The 19,321-nt window shown below is 42.1% G+C and overlaps 1 protein-coding gene across 1 annotated transcript; it reads right to left on the bottom strand.

Moving 5' to 3' along the window:
- Positions 1 to 8,145: 8,145 nt before the first annotated feature.
- On the bottom strand, positions 8,146 to 12,992 carry DDIT4L (DNA damage inducible transcript 4 like). Its single transcript, XM_059664578.1, has 3 exons — positions 12,770 to 12,992; positions 12,333 to 12,468; positions 8,146 to 10,530 (listed from the first exon to the last, which is right to left on the bottom strand). The coding sequence occupies exons 2-3, from the start codon at positions 12,421 to 12,423 to the stop codon at positions 10,040 to 10,042; spliced, it is 582 nt and encodes a 193-aa protein (XP_059520561.1). The 5' UTR covers positions 12,424 to 12,468; positions 12,770 to 12,992; the 3' UTR covers positions 8,146 to 10,039.
- Positions 12,993 to 19,321: the final 6,329 nt, after the last annotated feature.

Raw genomic sequence — 19,321 nt, 5'->3', positions numbered from 1 at the left:
TTGGATTTCAGCAATCTGCTTGAAGCTCCAATGATCCACCAATCCATTGCTTATGTCTGTCTCCATAGGCCTTGGCTGCAAGCAGGGTGTGTGTGTGTGTGCATGGTCGGGGGGAGGGGGGGTGTCGATCTGCACTCTAAAGTAGGTTTCTTAGCAGGAAACTTCCCCTGCAAACTTCCCCTGATTCCCTGGGCACAGTCCCTGCCCACCTTTGCCTGCTAGCCAGCTGTCAATCTCAATCACTCAAAAGGCTGTTTGTGGTTGAGTGTTGACCTATGAAGGAGGAGGTCACAGTTCAGTTCCCGGTCAGGGCACATGCCTGGGTTGTGGACTCAATCCCCAGTGTGGGGCCTGCAGGAGGCAGCCAACCAATGATTCTCTCTCATCATTGCTGTTTCTCTCTCCCTCTCTCCTTTTCTCTCTGAAATCAATAAAAATATATGTATTTTAAAAAAGGCTGTTTGTGGAATGGCTTTAGGTGGGGGAGGCACTGCTTAGCTTTCAGGGAATGCAGTGGGTGTGTTTCCCCATCCCAGAGCTACTGCTCTGCAAATGGCCCAAAATATTCATCTGCACTCAGCTGGGCAGAGATCCTTGTATGGAGACCAGTGGAGTCGGATGGAAACCTGGCGTTTTTATCAGCTCTCCCGGGCAGGGGAAGCTGGTTCCCAGGATTGTGGGGCAGCCCCTCTCCCAATCCAGTCACTGAGGGCTCCTGAGACTGTTCTAACCCATGGGCGTGGCCTCTGCTTTTGTTACCTCTGTAAAGGTCAAAACCCGGGGTATGGCATGCAGGGCACCTGAGGGTGGGACAGGCTATATATCACATAGGGGTAGTTTTTTCTTTTCCTGCCCTGTGGCTACTGGGGGCTGCTAGCTCCTCTCAGGAAAAATGGCCGTTTTATTAGGGTGCCTAGGACCAAATATTCCTGGCTGCTGCTTTTCCCTGTCTTCCTGCAACACTTCCCACCCCAGCCTCTCCTTAGGCACCTTGAGTACCAAAGCCTCAAGTGAGTAGCAGATGAAAATTCCTATGCTCTGGGTTCAAAACAAACAAACAAACTAACAAACAAACAAACAAACAACACAGCAACTGCAGCTTTCTCTCCAACCAGCTTCCATTTGCGGCTCCAGACTCCACCGTGGCCAGCAGCCTTGGCGCCTTTCACAGCTGGATGTTACATGGGCCATGGGCCTCGGCTCTGGTGCTCCGGGCTGTGGAGCTCAGCCTGGGCTCTGGGCCTCTATCTTCTGAGGGAACAGACCCTCCCTAGCCGGGAGCTCCTCACTCTCGGCCTGCTGAACTGCGGCCCTGGGAGCTGGGTCAGCTCCTCTGCAGGCCTCGCCCTTCCCACTGGTCTCCAGGTGTTTTCTGTCCTTCCTTAACATAAGTCTCCTCCTCAGCTGGACCTCAGTTGGTGATTCCAGGTGAATGTTCTCCAGTTTAGTTGGATTTCCAGTCTGGCTCCTGGGATGTAACTATATAGTAAAATATAGTAAAGTAAGGAAGAATCTAGTAATAGGAAACAGATGAGAATTTTGAAAACATTAAATTATCTATGAAAAACAGATCTTAAATCCTAGTATCTGAATCCCACCCTATGGATATATGGTTATATCATAATTTAATTTATAAGTTACCCGATAAAATTTCAATTCTTCCAGTTTTTAATATCTTTAAAGGATATGGATTTTCCTTTTCCCTTTCAGCATCTGAATGCTCTTTCTATGATTAGGACACCCCACCACCATCGACATGCACACACATGCACATTATAGAAACTAACAGATATGTCAGATATTTGATTTCCCAGCCTCCCCTGCAGCTAGTGTGTGGTGCTCTCCTAGGCCTTGAATAGAAGCATGAAGAGCTGAAGAAGTGGGGCTGTGTGCAATTCGTATGTTAAGGTGGGTGACAACCAGTTTCCCGTGTGGGCAGTAGCAGTTGTGCCAACAGCAGCCTCAGGGATGTACCACTATTTCAAATCTCTTTATTCTTATTTAAATATCCCCATTGAAAGGCTCATTTAACTTCCATTTTTTTGCAGCCATGAGCATACCTAGTCTACGGTAAATCCTTTACTTCTAAAACATGAGTATCCATTACACACATTACCTCAAAAGTTATTGTTAAATAGTTTGGGAACGATGTCAGCATAATGTGGAATTTGCTTTGGGCATAAGCGATTTCACCATAATTTCCAGTAAGTAACAAACACTGAGTGTAGGTTACATTACGGCAGTGAGAGGCAGCGAGCCACAGAACAACACAGCGCTGTGATGGGGCCCCTCACCTCCTGGCTTCCTCCAGGGCCCATTAGGCCACACACTCTGTCCTGAAAGTACATACTGCTTGGCTCTCCCAAGCAGTTTCTGTCCTGGTCTCTGTGATTTGACAGTGTTATCCTCCTTACCCTCCCTTTCATTAAGCTGGCTTTCACTTTTTTTAAATGGTAGAATCCTGTATTGACTGTAATATTTATTGACCGGTGTAGCTTTTGGTTTGTTTGCTTTGTTAGGTTGTATTTTTACTTTTTATTTATTTATTTTTTTAGTGCTCTGGTTACAACATTGCACAGGTTTGGGTGGCCTTCCCTAACCCTATTTTTTCCTGTGAATTCTGGTATTTTTAGAATGCAGTTCAGCATAAAGAAGGCTTCTTAGGAATGCTACACTGGGCTGCAGCAGAAGCATGGGGACTTCTCCCATTTGCCCAGTCATATCACCTCCTGGAGATGCTTGTTGAACATGCATATTTCAGACCACCCCTCAGATCTGATTGAGAATCTCCAGGGATGACTCTGGCAAGTTGTTCACACGCAACCCAGGTGATCCTTACTTCATACATGCTAAGGAAACTGCCCTACCGTGTCTGGGATAATCATGGTTTATTTCCCGCCCCCCACAATAACATAGTATTGCCTTCAATTAAAGACCCCTTTTTAAAAATAACTAATTATAACTATACCACTGTTATAATTTAAAATGCCCTGGTCTGTAGCATCCTGCACCCTGTCTGGTTTTATTTGCCACAGTCTTCTTAAGGTAAGTCCTCTCAGATTTCATTTCATGCACGCATACCAACAATGACCCAAGCAGTCTGTGTAAAAGGCCTGCTCATACTTCTATTATATACACTAACAAAAGCTTTCTCTTTAAATGACAGACAGGATACAATGATTTTTATGCTGCTTTAAAAATACCAAGTGCACATGTTGTTAAGATGAGGCTCAGATGAAGCATAGAATAAATACAGGCGATGGGAGGAAAGGGTGCTTCTCAATAGTAGCTTTAAATGCAATTAACCAGAAAACCATCCTATACTTACAGGTTGCATCTGTTTGTTTGATTTGTCATTTTTTGTTTGATTTCTTGGTCTAGTCCTGAATTTTTAAGAAGGAACTTTATTTTGCTTATTTTTTCCTGCTTGAGCTAAAATATAGAAAAAAAGATACATTATAAGATTGTCACAAAAGATTTGTTGTAAACTATGTAATTTATTGTAATACTCTTTAAACTCAGAGTAATAAAGACAAACATATTCATGACAACGCTTGAATTCCAGAAATACTTTTCTTCCATTGCGACCTTGTTCATTGCTCTTCTACTACACTTCTGAGGCCAGAAATCTCACAGTTTATATCAACATCCAACTGGATTTATTGTCACTTTCTCTGCTTATTAAAGAGAAACAACGTATACCAGTCTGTGAGCACTAAGAACAATTTTTAAAAAATGGATAATACTCTACTCTTTCCCATGATTTGAATGCTGATAGATGGAAGGGTTTGAACGCCCAGCAGTTGGGTTGATTATCAAAAAGAATAAAAGCAGCACTTTTCAGGACTCTGAATCCAAAGCGGCCTTGAACTTGGGCTGGGGTAGTGAACACCAGCATTTCTGAACTCCAGCAATACAGTATGCTTCGCCCCCACAGGAACTGAAGAGGCTGTCTGGTATGGTGCTGCACACATTCTGTTATTTTGGGCCTTTATTTCAACTGGGACACCTCACATTTGGAGAACCGATGATAAAACAGCAGTTTTCTCACGGTCTGGTTGTTTTTCATCATACCTGAGATCGTAAGTGGAGAAGGTGAGGGCATGCAACAGTTTGGAGAGTTAGTACTGCCTTTTAGGGAGTTATTCTTATGCCCTTTTCAGTGAGTCAGGTCAGAGTTTTCCAGCTGTTCTCTCCACCTACTACAAAGCTATGAGACCTTAGCAAATCCCTTTCATTGGTAAACACTTCCTTTGTTTAATTATAGACACATAACATGATAGTTAGACTTAGGTTTGATATATTATAATTAATCCACAAGAGCCTGAACACATAATATTGTAGTTATCCTCTGAGATGGAGACAGAGTTAAGAGAGGAAATCTGATAATTTAAAATTTAAAACATGCTTAGATTTCTCCCTATTCCATCATTGCAACTAAACTTTCACTTCCACCTTTCCGCATTCATCTGAAAAGGATTGGTTGTTGAAATGGATGACATACCAGTGCACCAACCAGGTCAAGGGAACTCTTTCCCCTAGCTGCCAGGAGTGTTGGTGATGCCAACTGTCAGCTAAGCCCCTCTGCAGTAATTACAGTCATCTGAAGTCCTATCCCTTTCTTGAAGGTGGACATTTCTAATAGTCATAGTCTTCCATTCAGTTTCCAGAACTTGAGTCCTGGCCCAGGTCCAGCTCAGAATATATCTATTGGACTCACGAATGTGCTTAGTATGAGAAGCACAAATGCATAATTTGGATCCCAAATGTATACAGTAATTCCCATGGGCATATTTGGTAGTTGGCAGAACACATTGGTGCTTTGGCTTTTAGGGTAAGAATTATAATGGGAACATCCAAGAGTAATGGACAAGTGCAGCAAGCATGGCCTAAGGCCATGTTGACCTTGAGCTCAGACCTCTCAGTAATGGAGGTCTGAGTCACCCAATTAGGAAGTCAGCCGACTAAGGAAGGGGATAACAGAAGGAGTGGGGAATCTGGAACGGTTCTAGAGAAGGAACTGATGCTCAGCTGTGGCACTGAGACCACCTGCAGTGGCAGGGCTTCCGTTTGTCCTATTAACCTTCCTCTATTAGTTTCTCTAGGAAAAGAGACCAGACAAAATCCTGCAAGTGTTGGACCCAGAATTTATTATATGACAAATGGATCTGAATGTTACGAGTGATGGACTGGAGTGGATGCTGCAATGTGTCACTCAAATCCCTTCTTCATGTCTGAGGCTGGCACCACCCAAGCTGTTGGAAATGTTGGTGGCTGACTGCTCAAAGCTGAGTAAACACCTCAGGATTTGTGTTCAGCTAAAGAGGACCACTTGTCCAAAGTCATGCATCCCTCTCTTAGGCAGCTAGTGTTCGAAGTCTGGTAAATGAAGGAAAGGATAAAAGTCAAAGCCTCTCATCTCAGGGGAAATAACTCTGAAGGGCAGTCTAACTCTAGAGCTTCCTGAGAGATCACGTGAAGGCCTTTCAAGGAGGCAGTATCAACTGTTAACTATTTCCTTTGTTTAGTCAGTTCTATTTCCTTCTCTTGTCTAGAGGTGTTGATCAAAGGGCATTAACCTTCTGCTTACAAATCTCCATCCCAGACTCTTTCCAGGGAACTCCAGCTAAAGCAGTTATTAAAAGGGAAATGATGCCGGATATAAGACCTGCAGCTATTAGTCTTCTGGCAGCTTCTATAGGTACTCATTACCTATTCTGGGTGATGATTTTATTGTCTACATTAAAAAGCAGCAAGAAAACCTAAATACCAGAAGTTTACCAGTAACTTCTTTTTTCTCTTCTTTATATCCAGCCACCAAAGAGAGTTCATTTTTTCTTGTAATGACTCTTGAACAAATTATTGTCATCATATTATATTTAATATAGATTGTCTTTTCTCTAGTTCAGACTCTTCTCCTTTCCTACCTAGGCCATTTCAATTGGTTCGTGTTCGCCCTCATCCCCCGCCCCAAATTTCATACGTTTAAATCCTTAACTTCAATATGATATGGTCTTGAAAGAGGTAATGAAGTTAAAATGAGTTCATTAGGGTGGGCCCTAATCCAATATGACTGGGGTCTTTATAAGAAGAGGAGATTTGGAGATAAGCAGTACAGAGGGAAGACAATGTGAAAACCTAGGGAAAGGTCAGCTATCAACAAGACAAGAGTCTGGGGTTTTGAACAGTTGCATGATGCTCATGACCCTGTACCCTTCCTTCCCTCATGTGCCAACAACATGCCTTGGAATTTTGTTGTTGCCATTTGTTTAAACCAATCTAGATCACTGAGAACTGAATGTAGTAGACCTAAGACTTTTATACTTGTACATCCGTCTACCATGCAAATGGGAAATTGTCCATAGTGCAATATGAAGCTGACTCCATGAGGATATAGAACATTGGAGAAATAGATTCAGGATATTGAATCCATTTCTGTTATTCATGGAAGTGGGGTGTCCACCAGTAGAAGTGGGGAATCCCTTTCTCGACTGGGTGCTGGGGGTCAGGTTCTTATGACATCTTGAGAAAAAGAATTTTCTAAGACTCCCACGGGAGAATCAGTGATTTTTATTTGTGTGAAGTTATAACCCGCAATTTCTAAAGTCCTATTTCCCTTAAACCAGTCCCCGAGAAGGTGCAGCTAGGGCTTTAGCAGAGCTAGAAGCAAAGCCAGTGTCCAAAGTTTCCGTTCCATGGCGGAGCTGAGTCTGGCGGAGCATCAGGCTAGTTGCAATCCATTAGTCTATTGTGTGGGGTCCATGTGGCCGTTGGCCATGTGGGCCGGTGCAGGGTGTGAGGGCCCTGCAAGCCAGGAACCAGCAGTGAGCAGCAAGAGAAAAGGGCAAGAGGAACTCACTTTGTTCAGGAGCTTATGTATCCCAGGTTGGGTCTCTGGCAGTGGCCATGCCTATTTTGGCCAATAATCTGTGACGGACAGATAATCACCTTTCCTATGTTATTCAGACCTTACTGGGCATGTGTCTGTTCTTTCTCTCTTCAGTCCCTTTTCCCAGGATCCCCAGGATCTGCAGGGCACAGACCTTGAGAGTGCTAAGCTGCAGCTTCCTGGCAAAACTGTATGTCTATATTATCCAGCCTCCCCTTTGCTCCTTTCCTATTAATTAATAACTGGGTTAATTCCAATGGTATCATCACTATAAAATGGTATCTTTCTATTAATAAGAGGAAAATAAGGCATTTCTTTATTTTAGGAGGCCATCACGCACTGTAGCTAACAGATTTATTTCTCAATAAAGATATCTAGGGCACAGATCACACTTTTTTTTTTAAGGCTACTTGTATAGTGAAGGTGGAAGGAATGGAATGCATCTTTTACACATTTTGACTTCTTATTCTAAGCACAGCTCTGCTCCAGTGAATGGGGGATATTGTCAGTACTGTAGTTTCTTCCTTTTTCCTACCTGACAAGAAACCACCATAAGAATTGTACTTTGAATTTAGGGGCAAATGTTTCTGACATGGCTTTTGTAGACTCTTGGTTTTGTGAATATGGTCTCTGCGCTGGTTTGGGCTTTTGGAGGCAGCAGTTGGCTTGGTTTATACTCTGGCTCTGTTGCTTAACTTGGTGGCATTGGGCAGGTTACTTAATCTCTCTGTGTCTGGTCCTTTATCTATAACGTGGAGATGACAGTAGTTTCATTTCATAGGACTCTTGTGAGGAATGAAAGAATTTATATAAAGCACCTAGTACAGTGCCCACCAGTTAGCAAGTCTTATTAAATGTGTTATGTAGTGAGAGAAATATGAGCAAATGACCAAAAATTTGAAACAGAAAGGATAGGTAAGATGAATAACAGTGTTACTAGAAAGACATGATTCAAATGGAATATTCTGATAAAAATAAAAATGTACACGGATCTCACAATTTGATATACTTGCATTTGGTCATTAGGAAAACTATAGGAAAAGCCTTTACACCATGAGTTGTTGTTTTTAAAGGTGGTTGCCAAAGGAGCTCAAATTATTGTCTCCCTATAAAATGTACTTTTGTATTTGAAAAATTATGAAGCAAAACACTTAAGTGATAGATAAATGTTTTGTCATTTTCCTTCAAATATTGTCAAGTATATTTTAGGGTGATCATTGAATAAAACTCAGAAAAGACAAAGAGGACAAAAAAAATTAAAAATATATGATGCTTTATTGTCAAAAATAGACAAACTTTAATTTCCTTTAACAGAAATATTAATTAAAGGTCTCCATAAGCCATTATCACCACTTTGTGAGCATAAACGACAGCTGTTTAGAGGAAAAGGGACAGCAGCTCTACATCCTGCTAGAGAAGCCTCGCCCACAGAATCACAGTGACCCTCAGAACCCTAACTAATAATAGACATGGCAAACAACGTTAACTTATGCTGGCCCAGCCCTAGAGAGGGCTTTACGGTTTGAATAGTGAAGTTTTAGGTCACCTATAGGAAGAGTAACAGGATCTACCTGCTTTTGAGTTACACCAGGATGAAGCCATCGGTCCCTACCACCCTCCCTCAGGTACGTAAAGTGATGCTAATAGCTTGAACAGAAGATGTGAATAAATTCCTTATTCATGACCTATAGTAAGGATGTGAAGGACTTGCAGAAATGAACACTGTAGTGTGGAGGTTACATTCTCTCATTAGCATAAAAAAGACTAATGATCTAGGCAGTAAGAACAAGAAAAACATAAGGCCTTTATTGTTCCCTAGGGACAGGTATCCTAGGTTGAAGAAAGCTGGGTTCCATCCTGGCTTTCATTCTCTAGTCTGTTGTAATAGACCCATCTTAATAATGAAAAGTGGTAGAATACAGCTATCTCCTTTGAAGAATGGGTAAAGATAGTTGAGTTCCTAGGAGAGGCCAGGGATGAGATAACACTGACTGGTGGGAGAGTTCATCTGAGATTAAGCATATGTAACAGTGAAAAGAAGCTAGATTATCAAATGAATGAGAAAGGGATGAGAACTGAGAACTCATGTCCTATCTCCATATGCATTCACATAAAAAAAGAGAAATAAACTATATGCAAAATAACAGCTTAACATTTTCCATTTTTTTTCTAGTTTAAAGATATCACTCAATACTTGAGAACTAGAAAAACTGAGTTTATATTGTCCATGAAGTTATGTAAAACAATACTGTAGTTATTAAATGGCAGCTTCAGTTTATGCCACCTCTTTAGAACAGAAGAGTAAAACCCTGGCCGGTGTGGCTCAGTTGGTTGGTCATCTTCCTGTGCACTGGAAGGTTGCTGATTCCTTTCCCAGTCAAGGCACATGCCCAAGTTACAGCTTGATCCCTGGTAGGGGACATGCAGGAGGCAGCCAATCAATGTTTCAATCTCACATGGATGTTTCTCTCTCTCCCTTCCTCTAAAAATCAATAAAACATATTTAAAAACACACACTAAAGCAAACAAACAAAAATACCCAGAAGAGTACGCAAAAAAACAGTGAAGTAGTTTTGTTCTCCTGATAGTTTCTTATTCACTCTTGCATGGTTTAAGTGTGAATTATGCTCACCCACTTAATTCTGTTCTCCTGTATAAGGACCCTTCAAATGAGGGTAGGGGCAGGAAATTGGTGGTGTGGGCTTCTGGATGTTTTGATGGACTAAGCATCACTCAGTAAGATTCTGTGATTGATAGGATCACTCTGAAAATTTACAGAAGAAAAAAAGCAAGATGAAAATCAAACTAAACAAAGTTGGTTTAATAGTCTATCAGCAAGACTACATGGAAAACTTGGTGTAGTCAAATACAAGCTGAAGTAGATTGCTCCTTTTCCTTCCTTATTCCATGCCATTCCATTTTGTTAAAAAAAAAAAAAAAGTGATATAACGCAGACATGGGGGTCATTTCTCAAAAGCCACAGAATATTCCCTTTGGTTGGGCTTGCTGTGACTATGAAATGCAGAAGAACTTGATTGGGGGTTTTTCGTTGAAAGCAGGCAGGGCAAACTACAATGACTGTAACTGAGCAGCTGCAGAGTTTTATTACCCAATCATAAAAGGACCTTTTACTAATAAAATGTTTCCCTCTTAGCACTCTTCAATGACTGTCGTTCCAATCAAGGAGTAAAGCTTTTTCTTAACAAGTCGAAATCCTGAGCTCAGGATCAGAGTTCGTCTGAGGCTGGATGAGAAGCGACCGCGACTAAAGAAAAAGTCCCTGAAGCTGGTCCATGAGCAGTTCTCCTGCTTAAACACCAGTGTAAGCTCAAAAGTGGGCACCACAGTGGAGTCACACACAATCCGATCCAGCTTTGTACATACATTGCCCACCTCCATGTTCACGTGCAGGACACACCCTCGCAGGCCGCAGGGCTCCGTGGAGGCGAGGCGCAGGACGTCCTGAGCGATTCTCTGCGTCAGTTTCTCAGGGACAAGGACTTTGGAGCAACCCAGTTTGGTTTGCTTGGATTTGGACAGACAGTTCTCCAGCATTTTGACCAAACTCTGGCAAGTCGTCTCCTCAAATATTACCTCATTGAGGTTGGGTTCAGGAACAACATAATCCCAGTAGTCAAAATCTGTAGAAAATAGAAGTTTGAAGTAAAAAAAAAAAAAAAAAAGGAAAGAAATCCAGGAGCAGGAAAAACATACCAAGATAGCAACATCGGTCTCTACCACATCTACCTGCTTCCAATATTTATCCAATATTAGACCAGCTGATCTCCCTTTGCTGTTAACTAGTGGAAATAAAGGTTTTGATAAATGCAGTGGATAGGATACAACCATTTTTTTTTTAAATTTATGTGTACACACACACAATCTTAAAGACTATGGATCAAAAATCTATGGGTATCCTAGATTATTAGTGATTGTCTTTCATTTCTTGCTCTCTTCCTTGCTTAGGAAACTTTTCAATTTATTTTACAGGGAACATGCATTACTTCTAGAGTAAAAACGGTTATATACATTTTTTTTTTAATAAGGAACTATTACCTTCTGACTCTGAGAATATATGAGTTTATTTCTTTAAAATACCAATTTTTTGCTATTGTTAAGTGATAAATTTTAGGGTGAATCTGAGGAGCTATATTACATATTTATTAAATCTATTTCTTTCTTTAAAAGTCTTTACTGGAATGACTTGTAAATTCCAATTTTAGCTTCAACCTCTTTGATTAAAAATTGCTCAAAGAAGACCTTTGAGGTCCACCGGGATATTTATAACTAGCTGGGTAGTTTTCCATGGCCAACCAAAACAAAATAGTCCTAGGAAAACAAAATTAGATTTGCGCAAGGAAAAGAGATAGGTCTGCATTTGGTCACCTTCCTTCCAAATTAATCCTACCACTTGGCAAGATGCCATACACACAGTCAATTGGATGCAGGCAGAGGTCGTTCGGGCTCCGTTCCCTAAGCCTACTTCACCCTCATTGGCTGTTGTGGTTTCCCCACATTGTGTATTCTCTTAGATCATTGTTTTTTTTTTATAACTAAATAAAACAAATGCAATCCAAATTATAAGGCTTCATATGCTGAAGACAGAGAATTTAGAGAGTTGGCCTATAAAATTAGATCAGCCACTTTGCCTTCTAAATGAGGAGGGCCCAAAGGTCTTCAGCGATTGGCCTGTGCCCACACAGCTCCTCACCGCAGAGCGATGTGTGCACTTAGAAACTGCTGCTTAAAATTGCAAATGACAGCATGACCAGCATCACGGCAGTTTTAAAATTTTCTTCTGGCATTAAAAACAGAAGAATGGATATAGCCACAAATAGAATACTACACGGCAATAAAAAGGAACACATGCTGATAGAAGCAGAAACCACGGAAGGATCTCAAAATAATTGAACTGCAGGAAAGAAACCAGTTACAAAAGACTACATATTATGTGATTCCATTGACAGAAAACTCTAGAGGCAAAAGTAAACGGGGGAGAGGGAGAGGAGAGAATTGATGGCAAATAGGTAATTCGGGGCGAGAGGGTCATGGTAGTGACTACCATGATTACACTTGTTAAAACATACATAACTGAACACTTAAAATTCACCAAAACTTTACAACCAACTAGGGTAAGGCGCCTACATAACTTTTCATCCCAAACAGCCTCTTAGCAACATACTAGACCTATATAGCCCTCAGTATTTATTATTTATTTATTTATTTATTTATTTATTTATTTATTTATTTATTTATTTATTTATTTAGTTTCTCACTACCATGGTCAGAAGTTGCTAGAAAGTTTGGAAAGAAGTTTTCTCAGATGGATTTTGTGGCACCTCCACTGAGGAAAGGGGCGATACCGCCTACCTGCCAATCCGATCCCACCTATAGAGGGGCTGCAATCTTTGGAGCAGAGAGAGGCGGGCACTGGGAAACTCACCATTTATCAGGCTCCCCGGGTAGAAGCCATGGTCCAGCAACTCTGAAATGCTGCCCGGGTTCTTACTGCTCAAACTGCCAGTTGCAACCATGGTCAACGGCTCCGTTTCCCTCGCGGGGCAGAACGGCCTGGGGCGCTGGAAAAAGCAGGCAACCAGGACAGATTGGCAAGAGCCGGAAAGACGTGCCGAGGCTCCTAAAACGCCCCGCGTCCCCAGAACGAACTAGCCCCGCGCTCCTTTTCCAAAGGGAAGGAACCGGTCCCTGCAACTCAAGTTTGCAGTCTCGCGAGCGGAGACGCCAACTACTGCCACCACCTGAAACCCATTCAAAGTTAGCCGACTTGTCCCGCGGAGCTCAGCCCCCTCCACGGCCCGGCCCGGGCACCACGGGCCCCCGCCTCTGCGCACCCCACATCCGGGCCGCCGCCTCGCTCACCTGCCGGGAGTTGGCTGAGGCCGATGCGCTCGCTGGTCACGCTGCGGGGTAAAATGAATCAGGGGGTAAACCGAGGCAGGGGGTAAACCGAGGCAGACACTCTCCGCTGGAGCCTGCTCCCCCGGGGGCTCTGGGACCTGCTGACCCCAGCAGCGATCCGCACCCCGCTAGGTCCCAACCCACCTAGCACCCGCCCCACTGAACTGCGCCGCCTCGGGGGCAGCGAGCACTTTATAGGCCCCGGTCCTCGGCCGGCCGGCCCGCCCCGCCTACCTGCCCGCCCGCCCCGGCCCCGCCCCTCCGCTGTCCCGGGTTGCAGTTCCACCCGACACTTCTGCCGCCCTAGGCGCAGCCGCCGGCGTTGCGCACAGGCTTGCAGCACGGTTGCTACACAGCTGATTCCCGGGTGGGCCCCAGGTTACCGTGACTGCAATTCCGGGTGCACCACACGCCCCCAAACTGACCACCCCCTCTGCCACCAACCTGGATTCTTTGGGGCCACTCCTCCGCCTGCGCGCGCTCCCGCGCGTTCACGCTGCGGGGCCCTGGAGATCCTGTCCCGGGCTGGGGGGGAGCCTTCCGCCCTTTGTCTATTACCGTGACCTCCGCTTTGCGGGGTCGTACGGAACACTTGGCTTGACTCTGTTTCCATGTTCAATGAGCATCGTTTATGCACTTAGTTCTGGGCTCTAACCAAGTCAGCGCCACCCCGCGTCCCTGTCCTCCCCTCCTGAGCGCGGTCAGTTCTAGCTTTCCTCTCAGGCATCCAAGGCTCTGCACATTTTAGGAAGGGTCTGCACCCCCGCACCCCCGGGCTCCCGGCACGCTCTGTGCTGTTTCATCTATGACTAATGCGTTTTCTCCGCGAGAAGGGTGAGCCTGGTACTCTTCTAATTAGACCTGGCTCCTGGACGCCGGGAGGCTGAATGAAGGGGAGTTGGCCAAGAAACTAAACAAAACCATTAGTGGGGATAGCGGCCTCCTCCACTCGCCTGGTGGCGGGGAGCAATTGTCATTCCCAGAGGCAGAAGTTCCTGGCGAGCCCTGTCCGGGGGAAGAAGAATTTGGGTTTGGGATGGTCGTGAAGGGGCTCTGGGCAATGAAGAGGCAGCTTTATACCCCCTTAGGATCATTTCTGTGAGGCCTGATGCGCAGTTTCGAACCAGAGGGACAGAGGAGCCCAGGAAAGAGTCAACAACCCATTGGCAAGAAGCCAACCATGTTCTCTTGCAAAGTTTCTAAGCTACCCGTTTCCTGCGTTGGTGTGCCAGCAGGGGACGATCTGTTCAGAGTGGCCATTCCCAATGACGGCGGCGGTGGGTCCAGGGAAGGAAAGGGTGGGGATGCCTGGAGGGAAAGGCTTTCAAAGAGTAGGAGGTTCTAGTGTTGGCTCCAAGCCCTCTCGGATTACTTTGTCACTGGTACCAGGATCTGCAGGTTAGGGCCTTGAAAGGTTCAGCTGTCCAGGCTAAAAACTCAGTCAGAAAAACAACAGCAGAAGGAGTAAGGAGGGTGTGATCAACAGATCAGTGGGAGGACACTGGGAGGCAGAGCTGCAGAAATGAAAGCCAGATTGGCAGTCCATTTTTAACTCAACTCAGAGGCAGCTGTAACAGCCTGAAGGTCAGACCAGCCAAGGAAGGAGATGTTGATAGGCTGGTCTCTGAAAGCAGATCGCCACTTCTCTTTCAATAACAGAAAAGTAGAAATAAGCAAGCCCATTTAAGCTAGTGTGTTCAGGACCCCTGGATATGGGCCCCTGGTCAGATTCAGATGTCAGCTGCCTGGCAGCAGGAAGGGGAGAGGGTGGGTACAGGCAGAGCTTCCTTTCCTTATCTGGGGGGCAATATTAATGAGCCTGCCTCTTACCTGCCTCCAAGGAGAGTTGTTAGGATTAATAATTTAGGACTAATGGGTGGTCTGAACACGCACAGTGAAATAAAGAAATTGCCCATTCCCATTTCCTTAGGGTATTTAGGTATAACTCATAAATTAAGTACTCTCAAGGGGCCAGAAAGGTTATTAGACCTTTATACTCTCAGCTCACCTAACTGAAATTTTGCAAAGCCCTTTGGGACTTTATTGCAAGAAATAATTTACCTATGTTACAAAAGACTTCAAATAAAATCATTCTTTTGGGCTGAATGAGCCTTGTTCTCAGGAAATACAGGGCATAAGAAATGATTGATGTAGAACACATATCTGGAATAATTAGTGAAAATTGTCCTTTTTTAAAAATCTACTTAAAGGGTAAAAATCCTTTCTGTTACCACTAATTTGCATCTTTGCAGTGTTATATAAACAGAGCTGATTTTTAACAAGGAAGCATAGAACAGAATTAGGGAAAAGGAAGTGCCATAATAGTATTGCCATGAGATGACATACTTAACCTATTAGATTTTTTAATGATGTGGATATAGGTAATTATTTATAACTGAAAGTTCATCACATTGGTGAATTTCAGGTATTTATCAGGTGCAGTGATGAAGTACATTTTATTGCTATTTTATTATATCTGCTATAGTTAATACTTAAAAAAATAGTTTATGAGGGTGCTTACTTGGAAGTAATAGTTGTATATAAACAAAAAATCTAATTGATTAAATAATTTGATACACCAATATATTATAGCAAACTACCTAAATCATAAGCATGCTTGCTTTTTTCTTACTATTTAGTCATCTACCTTCTTACAAAAAAAAAAAAAAGAAGTAACAGTAACATATAACAACAGTACATTCATCTGATATATATGCAAATGTTTAAATTGCAGGCCTCCTCCTGTATGAATACTAGTATAGTGTAGTACTCATAATATCATTGTTTACATCAAGTATAAATTCAGAATACCAGGGATATTTCAATAAACAAACAAAACTATGGTGCTTTAATATATTATTACAGGAAATACTGGTGTCATGTGTATTCATGATTTGGAATGTTGAATATTTACTATATGTTTCACCTACCATTTTTCTCTCTTTATTCAGTATAAGCCTGAGGTCTTATTAATACAACTACATTCAGTGCCTTGCCTATTTCATTTCATAAACTTGTCACTAAGGGAAAAATGATTGCATCTTAATCTGTACAGTGGATTCAGGGAGGACTTATAGGACATGGAAGTTGATCTGTATAATATCTATGGTCCCTGAGCAAGCTCATAGTGTTGTTGTGAGGATTGAAAGAGATTATACTCAAAGCCAATTATTATCTTTTTTTTAAATCAGCAAATCTGAACTCTTTAAAAGTAATTATCTCTGACTATCGTTGGTTGTACTAAATTTGTAAATCTAGTGCCCATGTGAAATCTTAGAACAGGACCTGGTACATAGCAAGTGTTTAATGCATAATAGTTATTATTATTGCAATTATTATTGTCCTGAAATTATAGTTCTCAGGTGTCAGTGCAGCAAGCACTAAAGGGGCTAAGTGGCGTCGGGGAAGTATTATTAAAGTAGAACGAACTTTATGGTCTTTCCTGTTTGCAGGAAATATGGAAAATATTTGCCACTGCTTGGGAAAGCCTTTTTAATTATAACACACTAGAGGCCCGGTGCACGAATTCGTGCACCAGTGGGGTCCCTCAGCCTGGCCTGCAGGATCAGGCTGAAACCGGCTCTCTGCCATCCTCCAAGGGGTCCTGAATTGCGAGAGGGCACAGGCCAGGCTGAGGGACCCCATCAGTACATGATCGGGGCCCATGATCAGGGCCAGGGAGGGACACGGGAGGGCTTCAGGGTGTGTCCGGCCCATCTCACCCTGTCCCGATTGGCCAGACCCCAACAGCAAGCTAACCTACTGGTTGGAGCGTCTGCCCCCTGGTGGTCAGTGCACGTCATAGCGAGCTGTTGAGTGGCCTTAACATATCATCAGTATATTACACTTTGATTGGTTGAACAGATGAGCAGACTACTGGACACTTTGCATATTAGGCTTTTATTATATAGGATATATAATTGTATGGGAGAGCAGGAAGATCTCCCAATGTAAAAAATATAACGTAGGTAAAGTTATTTTGATGCACAATACAGAATTATACATATTAACTTTCCTTTATTAATCTAGGAAATCGTTTTCCGGACAAAATTTAACTTTACACATATTTGAAATCATGACTATAGAACCACCTGATTGGTTCAAGATATGTATGACACTCTGTTAACATGCTGGATGAGATATATTTTATCATTATTTTTGTCTTTTAGGATGCTCCAACCAATAACATTTTCATTTAAGAATTAAATATGCAATATGAGTCATTCTGTAGAATGATAAGGGATTTGCCATTAAGGTAACATGGAAACTTATTCAGTATAAGACAAGAAAAAGCCCTGATATAAAATAATATGTAATAGTTGCTGCTGTAAGCTGAGAGAATCTTCCAGTAGCAGAAGGCATTGCCTTTCTAAATTTGAACAGAGAAATGGTTACCATAGTGACTTATCTCTTAAAATAGTTGTATGATTTTTTTTCTCTTTCAGAACAATGTTATGCATTATCTTCCCATAATGAAAGCTGATATGTTTTAAATGCACACAATCTCTCTCTCTTCTTGATTATGCAAAGATTTATAGTTTAGGTGCCCACATAAGTGAATGTCAGCCAAGAACATGGTGTAGGTCCTTGACATTTTTCTAGGGATAAAAATCTTTGCAAATCCAAAATTTAAGAATACCACAATAACAACATTTTTCTGAAATTCTATGTGCACAAAGATAAGAAGAGAAAAATAAAGCAATATGTTCATGTAGGTGCTATACTTTATTGGTCTCCCTCCCTATACCAGCCAAATGTCCTATTCTGATGGATAACCTTTGCATAGCTCTTGTTATTCACATTCGTGTCCCAGAAAAATGACACATTGCTTTATAACATAAACCTTTGGGGTTGCACGAGAATTGGATAAAATCCAAGAATGTCAGTGTAGAGAATTCTGTGAGTAGTCTTTACGCTGTGTCTGACCCCATTCTGCAGATGTAAAGCATATTAAGAAGTCTGAGAAAGTCGCAGATAGATAGATTCTTTTGTTTTTCCTTTCTTTTTCATTTTCATGGTGTAGTATTTAGATGCATGACCTATGGGGCCTGACTGCCTAGGTTCATATACCAGCAATGACTCAAGCTGTACAAACTTTGCTAAGACACTTAACATGTCTATGCCTCCATTTCTACCTTTAGAATAGGGAATATAATGACATCACCTCATAAAGGGCTGTTGTGGGATTAAATGAGTTAATATTAGCCATGATTATAATTAGGAATTTTTCTCTGATTTTAAAAAATCACCATTGCCCTGGTAACATTTTTATGAGAAGGTAGCTAGGGGAGTGTTTACATGTATTTCAGTGTGTGTATAAAAGTGTATTTTATATATATTCTTTCATTGGTCGATCAATATTCAGTAAATGTTCATTGAATATTAATTATTCATTAGGCACTGAAACACAAGTCTCCGGTTGCAAGGAGGTTATAGTTTAGAAAAGAACATAGACAAATAGATTACAATTAGTCTGATAAGTTAGGGACAGCACAATGATATAAGCACGAATCTTTTTTGAAGGAAGGTTTATAGCTTTGCTACTCATGGTTTGTTTCCTGGACTAGTAGCATGAACATCACTTAGGGGCTTGTAAGAAATGCAGAACCTCAGTCCTTAACCCAACTGAAATAGAATCCGCTTTTTAGAAAACATCCCTAGGTGATTCATATTGTATGCATATGTGCTCAAATTAAAGTTTGAGAAGTACCGATTTTTAAAGAGAATAAACAGAATAGTAAGACCGCCTAAGCCAGGGGTCCTCAAACTATGGCCCGGGGCAAATACAAATATTGTATTTGTTCCCATTTTGTTTTTTTTACTTCAAAATAAGATATGTGCAGTGTGCATAGGAATTTGTTCATAGTTTTTTTAAAAAACTATAGTCCGGCCCTCCAACGGTCTGAGGGACAGTGAACTAGCCCCCTGTTTAAAAAGTTTGAGGACCCCTGGCCTAAGCATTTGTAAAACCCTTTCTGAGCAAATTAATAGAAATATTTATTGATTTCCTACACTATGCAAAGCATGGCCTTGAAGAAAGGTGGGTTCCCAACCTTGCCCTTGTGTTGGTGGATTCTCCATAGCTCCAATCAGACACGCTGGCCCTAATGAATCTAATCAGTCCTGTGTGGTTCTTCGCCCTGGGCTCTGGCTCATAAAACTATGCACAGCTATGTGAAAACAGACCAGTTGTGTTTTTTTTTTGTGTGTGTGTGTGTGTTTTTTTGAGAAGACTGTATTCTATAAAAATAAAATCCTGTGAAATAAACTTGAGACACTATCAGACCATAAATTGTTTTCAATCTTGATGAAATAGAAGCCAATTATGTAACATCAGGAATGGGCTTATGTTGCAGAATGTATTTAAAATGATTGATCTGTGGAAGGTTGTACTTGGAAACAACAAATCTAGGAGGAAGGGCGTAATATAGAGAGATAGATATATATCTTGTTACTTCCAAATTTACTGGAGTCAATACAGTTATGTGAGTGTTCAGCTCCTCTGTTATAATT

This window comes from Myotis daubentonii, chromosome 1 (assembly GCF_963259705.1).
Source record: "Myotis daubentonii chromosome 1, mMyoDau2.1, whole genome shotgun sequence".
NCBI lineage: Eukaryota > Metazoa > Chordata > Mammalia > Chiroptera > Vespertilionidae > Myotis > Myotis daubentonii.
The sequence above is the reverse complement of the archived record's forward strand: the minus strand, read 5'-3'. Positions and strand labels throughout refer to the sequence as shown.

Bases quoted from the DNA above. Each gene is read 5' to 3' on its own strand.
- DDIT4L (XM_059664578.1), bottom strand. From the start codon at position 12,423: ATGGTTGCAACTGGCAGTTTGAGCAGTAAGAACCCGGGCAGCATTTCA. The intron at 10,531-12,332 runs GTGAGTTTCCCA...TATTTTCTACAG, and splicing joins CCCGGGGAGCCTGATAAATG to ATTTTGACTACTGGGATTAT.